This window comes from Acanthochromis polyacanthus, chromosome 12 (genome assembly GCF_021347895.1).
Source record: "Acanthochromis polyacanthus isolate Apoly-LR-REF ecotype Palm Island chromosome 12, KAUST_Apoly_ChrSc, whole genome shotgun sequence".
Lineage (NCBI taxonomy): Eukaryota > Metazoa > Chordata > Actinopteri > Pomacentridae > Acanthochromis > Acanthochromis polyacanthus.
Window position 1 is genome coordinate 17,454,552 of NC_067124.1, and position 12,946 is coordinate 17,467,497.

General features: G+C 39.1%; 1 protein-coding gene across 1 annotated transcript; it reads left to right on the forward strand.

The window, feature by feature from the left end:
* The first annotated feature begins 910 nt into the window (after nt 1-910).
* On the forward strand, nt 911-8,172 carry LOC127536508 (mucin-5AC-like). The gene is made up of 4 exons (XM_051957099.1): nt 911-993; nt 2,472-3,703; nt 5,331-5,453; nt 7,776-8,172. Exons 1-4 carry the CDS (start codon nt 948-950, stop codon nt 7,830-7,832), a joined length of 1,458 nt encoding a protein of 485 aa, XP_051813059.1. The 5' UTR covers nt 911-947; the 3' UTR covers nt 7,833-8,172.
* Nucleotides 8,173-12,946: the final 4,774 nt, after the last annotated feature.

Here is a 12,946-nt window from a genome sequence, read left to right on the forward strand (position 1 = left end):
GCCTGATACAAACTGACTCCCTGAAGTTTTTAACAGAACACAGACTGATCAATATCTACCTGATCATTACATCTGTTGTTCTAACTAATAGCTCTGAACATAAACAGAGTTTAAAGCAGAGCGATTCTCAGAAGGTTTAAACTCCGCGTGAACAACTTTATATTTGTAAAATGCAGGACAAACTATAAACCAGTATGAGTTTAAAATATATTAATGGATAAAATCAACAAAACTGAACAAACTAAGACTGTGGTTGTGATTATTATTCTGCTTTTAATATCTGAGTATCTAAATATAAATAACATCTAAAAACTTCTGAAAGATTCAAGATTCAGACTAATCAAAATCACAGATTTAGATCCTTTATTTCATTCAGCTGGAAATGTTCCCAAAATGTTATCCGAATGTCCAGTCTTTTCCTTTGAAGAGAAAATTTCAGTCAAATGTTGAAAGAACATTTTGAGAATAATTTCACTTCAATAGTGTTCTTATAAAGTTAATAATAAAGATGTTCTGACATCAACATTCAGATAACGTTGTCTGGAACACAGTATGTTCAATGATCACACAGGAGGAACGTTCTCAAAACAACATTCAAAAGATGTTTTCCAGACGTTATCGAAGCCTCTGATGATTTCCATAGATTGTTCCTGTCATGAAATATTAACAAAGGTGAAACTTTCAACACATTCTGCATCATTTTTGATTATTTGTTCTTTGGGATCTCGTTTTTTGAATTCTGCTGCTGGTAAAATGTGTCGGCCTGTCGTGCTGCGAGCACAGGGTGGCACTGTGCTGTAGCTGCAGATCCCAGTGCATGCTGGGAGTGAGCCAGCTCCGCCCCCTCCCACCTGTGTGCAGGTGTATAAAGGAGTCTTTCTCTGGATGGAAACAGACTCCAGCTGCTGCTCACACTGAGATCTTTGTCAGACGATTTCCTGCTGAAGATGGAGAAGCTCCTGGTTCTGTGTGTGGCTCTGAGCGTCGCCTCAGGTAACAACCAGCTTCACCTGCTCACTTTCTTTAGGTTTGTTCCACTGCAGCAGAAAGATGAACGCCTGAGACACTGACAGAATCATCCTTCAGTTTACACATGACTGGAGAGAATGCTGATTGTTTTCATTATTACCTCAACAAACAGAAAAGAGTGAAAGTGAGTCTTTAGGTCTCATTTAGTCACAGAGATTCTTTTTCCTGTGAATCTTGTTTCAGAAACTCGTTGACTTTATCTGATCACCTGCAGCAGAACAAGATCAGATTCTAACAAACTAAAATCTGAAGCTTTGAGCTGCTCGAATGTTCCGTCTTTTCTTTGAGCTTTCAACAAAGGAAACTGAAGATGTCTCAGGGTGGAACACTCTAAGGACGTTTTATTGACTCAGTTTTCTGTGTTGACCTCACAGACTCAGAGATTAGATCCTGAATGTAAGTCAGATAATTCTGCTTTCAGGTCCATTTGGTTCAGGATTAATCTGCTGCTTCAGCTGGATCAGACACTTTAATATATTTCAGCACTGAAAGGTTAATGAAGGTTTATTTTCAGTTTTTTGCTGTAAATATAAATGTGCTTTTTCCTTGACACCCTGAAACAAACATTAGATGTTTATCCACTAACAGAGAACCTGAGCTCTGGTCAACAGGTGAGTTTTGTTCAGCAGGATCACAGTCCAACACCTACAGCCTCAGATCATGTTTGTGGACAAACTGCTGCTGAGTCAACCACATTTATCTGATTTATTTGCTTTGTAATTGTTTTTCTATTGATATTGTTCTTGGTCATTTTTCCTTTTTTTGTCATTTTGAAGACATTTAATTTTTTAAGATATTTTTTGGATTATCCTGGATTTTTTTTCAAAAATCTTTTTGATACATCTTCATCAGAATGAAGATAGCACATTAAACATATAAAACAGTCTATTTTCTATTATTGTAGTTATTTTCTTCCATTTACTGTTTCTATGTCAGTTAAAGTTTGAGTCATTTTTAAATGTGTCCATTTTTGGACCCATTTTCAGTGATTTTTGGACACGTAAAGTTATTGTGGATATTGTTTTTGGTCACTTTGGACTTATTAGAGGAAATAGTTTTTGTCAAATGTGAAGACTTTATAGTTGGTGCGATCTATAGACATACAATTAACACAATAAATAGTCCTTTTCTGTTGTTGTGTTGTATAAATGCTTTGTGTATGTAAAAGGTCTGCAAACTGGAGTTCCATCCGTCATTCTGGATGGGTTTGGAGCTGCTTTATACAGCTCTAGGTCATTTTGTACAATCTTTGAGTCCTTATGGAAATACAAGCAACAGAAAAAGTTATTTACAAAAAAGTTAAGCTATTTAATCAACAATTCATAGCTTTATATTTCTAAATATTTATCTAATTTAGTAAAAAGCAAAGTTTCTCAAAGTTTTCTTTGAGAGAAAAAGATTTTTTTTTTGAGGAAAATATTTTTTTCTTCTTCTTCCATTAGTTTCCTCACAAACGACTGTTGTTTCCATAACTACCTCACCTACGACGACCAGTAGGCCTGATGTTTCAGCACAACCTGTATCCATGACGACCATCACAACCACCAGGAGTGAAACCAGCAGCTCCACCTCAGACCAGTCAGCTTCCTCTCAACCTCCCAGTAACACCAGTAGCACTACAGCCGCTCCCAGTAACACCAGTACCCCTTCAGCTACTTCCAGTACCATCACAGTTGCGACCAGTAACACCAGTACTATCACAACTACTCCCAGTAACGCCAGTACCATCGAAGCTACTCCCAGTAACGCCAGTACCATCGGAGCTACTCCCAGTAACGCCAGTGCCATCACAGCTACTCCCAGTAACGCCAGTGCCATCGGAGCTACTCCCAGTAACGCCAGTGCCATCACAGCTACTCCCAGTAACGCCAGTACCATCGGAGCTACTCCCAGTAACGCCAATACCATCGGAGCTACTCCCAGTAACGCCAGTACCATCGGAGCTACTCCCAGTAACGCCAATACCATCGGAGCTACTCCCAGTAACGCCAGTACCATCGGAGCTACTCCCAGTAACGCCAGTGCCATCACAGCTACTCCCAGTAACGCCAGTACCATCGGAGCTACTCCCAGTAACGCCAATACCATCGGAGCTACTCCCAGTAACGCCAGTGCCATCACAGCTACTCCCAGTAACGCCAGTGCCATCACAGCTACTCCCAGTAACGCCAGTTCCATTGGAGCTACTCCCAGTAGCGCCAGTATCATCACAGGCACTCCCAGCAACACTGGTAACCCTTCAGCTTCTTCCAGTAACATCACAGTTGCTACCAGTAACACCAGTACCATCAAAGCTACTCCCAGTAACGCCAGTACCATTACAGCTACTCCCAGTAACACCAGTACCATTGCAGCTACTCCCAGTAAGGCCAGTACCCATTCAGTTGCTTCCAGTACCATCACAGTTACTCTCAGTAACACCAGTACCTCTTCAGCTGCTACCAGTAACACCAGTATCACCGGAGCAACAACACCGTCTCCAACACACTCTGGGATCCCCGGCAACAACACCACCATCAACACCAGCATGACAAAATCGTCCTCTGCCACGGCAACAAGCAGTGCTGCTGCTGTGTTGCCCAGCAACCGTGGGGGTGTTCCTGGGTGGGGCATCGCTCTGCTGGTTCTGGCTGCTGTGGTGGTGCTGCTGGTCCTGCTGATCCTCATCGGTCTGGTGAGTCTCACAAATTCATGTTGTGATTCCTATTTTACTGTTGAAATTGCTGAAGTCGATGCAGCGTTGACTTTAGCCAACCGCTTAAAACAACTCAAAGAACAAGAAATGAAAAAGTTCTCAGGAATTGTTTTTAATCTGGAAAGTTGTAGTGATTTCCTTCATGTCAGCTGATGTCGGCCATGTTTGATGCTAACAGAAACACCTTATCAGTCATGTGACTCAAATGTTGGCTAGGTTAGAACTTTACATAAGCTATTATAATGTTAGCTATACATCACCTAATGTAGCATTAGCCTCATATCAGCAAATGTAAAGTTAGCATTACATCAATTAATATAATGTTAGCTTAACATAATCTAATGTATAGCTTACTTCAGCTTGTAAAATGTTAGCACCAATTCCGCTAGTATAATGCTAGCCCTACATCAGTTAATGTAATGTTAGCTTTCTTCAGCTCGTATAATGTTAGCCCCACATCAGCTAATGTAATGTTAGCTTTACATAGGAAAATAGAGCATTTTTCTTACATCATCTAATATAACGTTAATTTCACAGCAGCTAATATATTGTTAGTCTTACATCAGCTAATGTAGCATTTGTTTTACATCATCTAATGTAACATTAGCTTACTTCAGCAAGTATAATGTTAGCCCCACATCAGCTAATACAATGTTAGCTTTACATCATCTAATGTAACGTTAATTTACTTCAGCTAATATAATGCTAGCCCCACATCAGCTAGTATAATGTCAGCTTTAGATCAGAAAATATAATGTTTGAGGTCAGCTGATGTGGGCCATATTTGATGCTGTCAGAAACTGCTGATCAGTCATGTGACTTAAATACAACTCAGCCATTAACAGAAGTTCTTTCCATTACCAGTGAAACTCATTAAGTCTTTACGGGAAGTAAAAAAACACGTATAGGGCTAAAAATAAATAAATAAATAAATAATGATCCCTTTATTTGTTTTATACAATGATTTAAAATGAGCACAAGAATTCGTTATCAGATCATTGCGTATTGGTTTTTATCTGCTGTGACACTAACAGCCATCAAGTGATCAAAATCAGGAAGTGGTTCAAAGACTTTACATCCAAAAACTGTCTTTTTTTTAATTTTTTTTTTTTTTTTACAGTGTACAGTTTATAATTAATCAAAGTTGAGCAAGAACTGCTGGTAAAATCCAGACTGAACTGTGAGCCTGCTTCCATGTTTTATCTCACACTTCTTTTCCATTCATTAAGTTTCTTTTAATATCTTCCTCAACAGTTAAACTCCAGATGTTAGATTTATGTTCAGTCACGGAGGAAGAAGCAGCAGAAAGATAAAAAGGAAGCCAGCAGCCCAGAGAGGAACTAACATGAAGAAACACTGAAGCCATTTTGTTCTGCAGTTTATGAGGGACAATCATTTGTAAAACAGGAAACTGAACAGAGCTGCAGCAAATTCAACAGTTTGTTGCCAAAACAGGACACAAATCAGTGATGCAATTTATGAAGTTCATCTGAAACTGTTATTGAAAAACCTTCAGCAGGAAACCAAAGCAGTCTTTTAATAATTATCTGTGTATCACTGAAAACATGCTGGAGGACCCTGTTTAACAGTGACTGTGTGTGTGCAGTTGATCTGGTACTGCTGTAGGGGGCGCTACAACGGCTTCAGCACCTACGACCACAATACCCACAGAGACGACCTCCCTCTCTACACCACCCACAGCCGCTTTGAGGCCAACGGCAGGCCATACGTAAGTCCAGCATCACACTAATGTTAACATGGGTTTTGTTTTTCACGGCAGAAACCAATTATTGTTGATCAATTAAAGTCTATTACCAATATTAAGAACCAATATTCATTAAAAATTGCGTACTAACACCTTGTGACAGCAAGAACCAGTCATTCATAAGTAGACTTCTTCATTCGTGAGGATTAGTGTGATTGATTATGTGCAACAGAAATGAGAGTGATGACATCAGAGTGTCACATGATGTCAGAACGTTCTCTGTTTACTGACTGATCCATCGATTGAGATCAATATCAGTTCTGTCTGGTGTTATTCTGTTTTTATTTCTCACTAAGGTTTGGATCTTACAGCTTTATTAGCTATCGCTTTCCAAATTCAGTTTCAGTTTTTCTATGGCTGCCTGCTAACTGAGCTGCTAGCCGTTAGCATAGCCTTAGCCACTGTGGCAACTGCTAATGTGTTTATTAGTGGCAATGTTTGTGCTTCTAGTTCAATTTCTGCACGGTGTTTTTCTGTCAGTCAAAGTTAATCTGACTTTAGAAACATATTACGGTGCTCCAGATAGCTTTAGCACCAGGCTAAGCGGCACAGCTAACTCCTCACTGTTAGCATTAGCCTAGCACCATCAGAAGAATCAGTTCCTGACACCAACAGGTGAATTATTCAGGTGTTTATTAGAACTTCTGATAATGTGCTCATCTGTCTTTCCGTGTAAACAACAGCTTTCAGTAATTGGCTGTTACTGTGACATGTCACCAGTCAGATCGTTCTGTGGGCGGGGCTTTGCTGAGAGCACAGAGTGACATCAGACAGACAGCAGCTGCAGCAGAGCCAAAGAGAACATTTAATATCCATCATTGATACACCACCTAATCCTCATTAGGGTCGCTGGAGCCTATCCCAGCTGACTTAGAGGCGAAGGCAGGGGACACCCTGGACAGGTCGCCAGTCTGTCGCAGGGCTACATACACAGACAAACAATCACACTCACATTCACACCTATGGGCAATTTTAGAGTTATCCATTAACCTCAGCATATTTTTTTGGACTGTGGGAGGAAGCCGGATTACCCGGAGAAAACCCACGCATGCACAGGGAGAACATGTGAACTCCATGCAGAAAGATCCCAGGCCCAGACCGGGATTTGAACCGGGGATCTTGTTGTCTGTGTAGGTTCTCATTTATCCAGGTCATGGTTATCCAAAGTTGTTTAAATCAATCCACTGGACTTTAAGAAAGTTCCTTGAAGACGTTTCACCTCTCATCCCAGAGGCTTCTTCAGTTCTGGTGGTGGTTGGTGTTACCTCAGCTTTTAAACAGGGATCTTCTTGCTGCAAGGTGAAAGTGCTAACCACTACGACACTGTGCAGCCCAACATTTAATATATTTTATTGAAAATTGCTATTTGAAACAAGAAAAATTATTCAACCTGTTCAAGAAATGATCTAATGTATAAATGAGATTCAGAATGTGAGAAGTATTAGAATTCTTTAAACCAATCACAGTTATGGGCGAACTGTCATTAAAAATCCAAAATTCACTGATAAAACTAGCAGCGCTGGCTGACTGTACATGCTCAGTTTGTCGTTTTCAGTGTGAGTGATCTGTCAAGAGGGAGTGTTGGAGCTGTAACAGTTAATCAGATGTTTGTTCTGTCATGAGTCAGAGTTTAAACAGCATGAACTCCTTCCTGTAATATGATTAATATCACTGCCTCAACAGAAAACAAGAGCTGAGAGTGATGAATGAGTGTTGACTTTAGCAGTAAAAATAGCTCTGATTATCTTTAACTTTTGTTATTAGCACATTAGCTCGGACTATTTATGTTGCTGTAAATCATTACTGTCAAGCCTGAATTTGAAAAGTTACATAAAGGTCCTGAAAGACCCAAACAGTGATGTAAAAATAAAAACCAAACATTCATTCAGTTTCAGGAATTTAATTTACATGATGCCACTATTGGTTTTCATAGAAACTACGCAAAAAATAATTATTTGCCATAAAATAAGTGCTAACTGGAAGAAACATTTCTTGAGTGAGTCACTGATTGGCACCTACGCTGATTCAACCTAAATGTTTTCACATCTTTATATGTTGTTTCCATCTGATTTCCTCCATTTTCACATAAAAATTGAATCTGACTGAACTTAAAAAAATGCAGTAAAAGTACAAAGGGAAAATCTCCCTTCAAGAGGGAAAATCTTCATTTGAACTGTTTCTACCACTGAGGAGGAGAAAGACATAAATGCAGATTTTTCAAAATGTAAATTTATTTAAATTGTGTCTTTCATGTAAATATTCACTCCCATAATTAATCTTTTTCAGGAACAAATGGACAAAATGTCGACGAACCGAACAGGATCGTACACCGTCAACAAATAACCAGAGAGGAGCAGCTCGTCAGACACGAGGCTTTTTCTATTTTATCCACTGTTTTAACTTTAAATTCTGATTCAGATTTTTGTTGAACATTTGACATCGTCACTGTTTATATCATGAACTTTTATTTATTGTCTGTAAAGAAGTGAGGAGCTTTGGGTTTACAAAAAAATACTGAATACAGTTTATTATCAGCTTATTACATTTAATCACTATTATAACAGAAAACACATTTAAAAACATAATTATTGTGATTGCTATATTTTTAGTAAATCTTATAAAATACATCTGGATTCATAATACATATTTTGCTGTGGTCCCTTTTATGCTATTTTCATTTATTTTTTATTTTATTGTCACTAGTATTTTTTTTTTAAATCCTGTAATTATAACTAACTCATACAGATTTTCAAATATCTAAATTAAAAAAATCCCATTTATTTTTGGTATTTTTTTGTAATTATTATTATTATTATTATTATTATTATTATCACTAATTTGACATCACATATAACACTTTCTGTTAACTATAATTATTTATTATTTTATTGCATTTTTAAATCATGTTGCTATCACTGCCACTGATGTTGATGATCATATTTCATTTAATTAAATACTATTCCTTCCATATAAAACAGATAAATGTTCTCCATGTATGCAATGAGAACGGTAATATCTGTAATTATTTATGAAACTGTCAAAGCATAACATGTTTTTGTGTTTAATAAATGTAAAAGATATTCTGCTTTAATTCCTGTTTTACGGTCTCGCATGTTTGTGTCACAACTGATAGTGTTTTTTATTTAATAATTAAAGTTGCATTACTTGTACATGTTCAGACTGACCTGAGCTCATATAAAAACACTGTGGTGAATAGAATTATAGTTTAACTGCTACTATTATTAACCCTCAAATGACCCAGTGAGGTTGTTTTCTTGCAATATCTCTATAAAGACAAGTTTTTATAGATTCCCTTCAAAAATGCGTTTTTGATATCATTCAATTAAATTTTTTGGGTTACCTTTTATACTTTAAAAGAAATTGTGATAGTTCTAGTACTACCTCAAGCTCTTTATCACTGATGACGATCATACAAGAAGTGATGCACAAGCTTGTAGGGATAGAGAGCAGCAACAGCTGGAGGAAAAGAGTGAAAAATGTCTACAAAATTAGTTTTAGCATTCTTCTATTGCTGTTCTGTTTAATAGTCTTCTTTTTAAGTCATTAAAATGTTCAAAATCTGTTATAAAGTGAAAAATAAACATGTTTAAAACATGAAATCGTTCTAACGTGGACAAAAAATACCATACAAACAATAATACTAATGATTATTTTTCACCAAAATAACAAAAATGGCATAAAAACACATTGATTCTTATACAGGTCATTTCTGACCCACTTCTAGAAGAGTGTAGCATCCAGTCAGTATTAACTGTAAATTTAGTCTCTTTTAAATAGACATAGTTTGAACAATTTCAACCCCTTTTTCTGATTAAAACACTGCGTATGATAAAATATTGACTCTTATTATTGCATCATTTTTAAAGCTGTAGCACTTGACCTGGTTTCAGTCTGACTGGCAACTTTACAAGCTGAATATTCTTCATGTTTCTGGCGGATCAGACTTCCGTTTGGCAGCAACTGTGTCCCACTTGGTTCTTTATTGTGCTGCAGCAGGAAAATTCCAGTGTGAAAGTGGATCTTCATTGTTGCAGGTTCGAGTCGTTTTTCCAGCCAAAGTCCAAGTTTATTCTTTTTTCTGAGCTTCATCACAAAGAGCTGCACAAAGACGGAAAGAGAAGACGAAGGCGTGTCCAGAGGGTTTGGTGGAATAAAGACACTGTGAGTCAACAAACATTTGTTCATTTCTGAGTTCTTTGTTCTGTTTTTCTGCCTGAATTAATCTTTAAACACATCTGAATATTTTGCTTTCTGGAGGATTTTCATCTTAAACTCTGATCCAAGTTTATCCAACGTATTTAATTCCTCTTCAGCTCTCTGCTTATTGTTCACCTGCCTCTGGTTTTCTGGGCAATGACTCTTCTATCACTATGGTAACAAGCTGAACACCTGAGCTGATTCCAGAACAGGTGATGTTCCAAGACATCAGGTATTAAAACAGCTCCTGAACAATCAGATCTCTAGGAAAGATCCTGCAGAGCATCTTATGCTGTCTTTACTTTACGCTTTCCCTAAAGCTCCAGTTCTGAAAGGTTCTAAAGTCACAGCGAGTCGCCTTCATCTCCTCAAACACCTGGACAACACCAACTGACCGGTGAGTCAGAGTGATTGCTAAATCTTGTTTCTTATCAAGGAATTTCAGGGCTTGGCTCCTCCGTCACTCTCTGGCTTTTACGTTTTATTTATTCTCTCCTGACGTCAGTCTGTTTTATACTCACCTCTTACAAAACCCCCCATTTATTACCTCAGTAACTCATTTTAATTCATTTAGTCCAAGTGTCTAACCTTTTTTTGGAAAACTACTTTAAATTTCCAAATTTTTTATATCGGAGGCTGTCAGATATAGGCCTATCAGATCAAGCTGTTGGCTGGTTCTCAAATTATCTCACCAATCGTAAGTAATATGTGCAGCTCAGTGGTCTCTCCTCCAGCTTTCTTGGTGTTCCAAAAGGTGTGCTGCAAGGTTCTGTCTTAGGACCCACTCTCTTTACTATTTATGTCAACAATGTGGGTCAAAACATAAATGTTCGTCTTTACGTTGATGACACCATCATTTACTGTTGCACAAACGCTGTTACCCTTGTGTTTGAATATCTTCAGGCAGCATTTGACATCATTCAATCACATCTGTTACGCCTGATATTACAACCGCACGAGGTACCCCTGTTGAGTTGGTGGCCTCTTACAAATACCTCGGCATCACAATTGATGATAGCTTCCGTTTTAAAACCCACATCGAAAATCTTCTAAAGAAACTGAAATTAGAATTGGGTTTCTTTTTTTAGGAACAAATCCTGTTTTTCTTTTAATCCCAGGAAATGGTTTGTTGTTGTCACCTTCTTGCCTGTTGTTGATTATGGAGATTTTATTTACATGAATACCTCGACCCACTCTCTCAGACTGTTGGATGCTGTTTTCCATGGAGCACCTTGATTTAGAACGGACAGTAAACCTCTCACACACCACTGCACTTTGTACTCCCTGGTTAACCGGTCACAACTGTACACAAGCAGACTTCTACACTGATATTTCATTTACAAATCCGTCCTTGGTTTGCTGCCCACATATTTATCCTCTTTCATGTCAAAAAAACAATTCAGCTATACGTTCCCAGGACTCTGTCCTCCAATTCATACGACCGCATCGGTCGTTTGCACCGTGCACCGGAATACGACCTATGCGGTCGTATGAACGTTTGCGCCCCTACGGGGAAAACGAACGCATTACGGGATTTAATTCGCGAAACGGCTTTTCCGTCGCAAAACGGCTTTTTTCTCACTTTCCCAACACGTTTTTAGGGTTATGGTTAAGGTTAGGGATAGGGACAGGGATAGTGTTAGATAAAACTTGATGATGACGTTTCACCTGCGACTCCAGAGTGTCGATATTTACTCAACCACCAGAGGTCGCATAGTCAAAACGTAACACTGGGTCGTAATACGGGCGTGTACAGACGACCTATGTGGTCGTTTTTGGTTTGAGGACAGGCTCCAGGACTCCATTACTTTCACCGTCCCCTCAGTCCACACAGAGCTCACCTAAACAGCTTTTTCTCACTACAGCAGTCTGAAGCTGTCCTACTTGACTCCCCTGGAGGAATTCAAATGTCATCATTATGGAAGTATCATCTTTTAGGACTTGCTCTTAGTGTTTTTACATTTTAACTTCATTGCACATCCATTTTGATGTCTATGTTGTGTTTTGTCATGAACCTGTCTGGAACTCAATGTTATATTGTGTCGTACATGTCCCTTAGCGTTTGTCATTGACTCAGTGTTGTTTTGTTATTTGAGGACAGGTCTGCCTTGAGAATGAGACCCAGTGTCTCAGTGAGTTTACCTGTATAAATAAAGGCTAAAAGAAAATAAAAAATGAACAGCAGCTGACTGAGGAAATAATGTATCTGTCAAGGTTGTGGGGTGTGGAGAACCCAGGCGCAGACATAGTAGACAGACAACCAGGCATTATAGTGAAAAGGGTTTATTAAATAAAGCTACTGCAAACTGAAAACGAGACTGAAGTGGCTACAACTTAACAGTGGCGAAACAACCGGGCTGAGGACAAATACTCACCCACAAGGGAACTATGGCTGATGGCAAAAACAAACTGAAGTCTACAAAATCACAGTCCAAAAGGTGTAAATCCATAAACAGGGAAAAGCAGAGTAGTCCAGTAAGCAAGTGTAATACAGAGGTAAGGAGAGAGCGGAGTCTGAAACAAAATGAATCCAGTACAATGAGCCAACAACAACTGAGAGAAACGGCAGGGCTTAAATACAGAGGGGAGGACCAGGTGAAATGAGTCTGAGCTTGATTGCATCAGGTGACAACAATCAGAGGCCAGGTGCAGAGTAGGCAGGGAGCAGCAGACAGAGGGAGACAGAGAGACCAGACAACACAGGAGGAAAAAACTAGCCTAGCCGCGCTAGACAACCCACGGCAACGAATTTAATTCTCTGTCAGGGTGGGTCTAGTTACCCTCCATAAGGCTCGAGGCTGGATTCTCCTAAAACTGGCCGGACGAATCACCATGAAGTGTAGAGTCAGAAGGCGGGCGTACTTAAGTGACGACAGAGGCGCGACGATTCTGACAGAAACAACCAGAAACAACTAGCCTAGCAGCGCTAGACAACCCACGGCAACGAATTTAATTCTCTGCCAGGGTCGACAACAAAAATGACAACAGTCGTTGAGCTCCATTAGCACCGACTCTGAATAATCTTTCTCTTAACATGTCTGTAATATACTTGAGCTTCACCCATTGACAGTATAAATAAGGCTTCACCAAACTACCGCATCCTCTGATTTCCTGCGCTCTAGGAGCCTATTCGTTGCGCTGATTGGTTGTATACCTACCCAATTGCTGCAGAGGGATTTGATAGACAACCTTATAGCCCGCCTCCCTCCCTAGACCCTTGTGCCTTCAGAACATGGGTC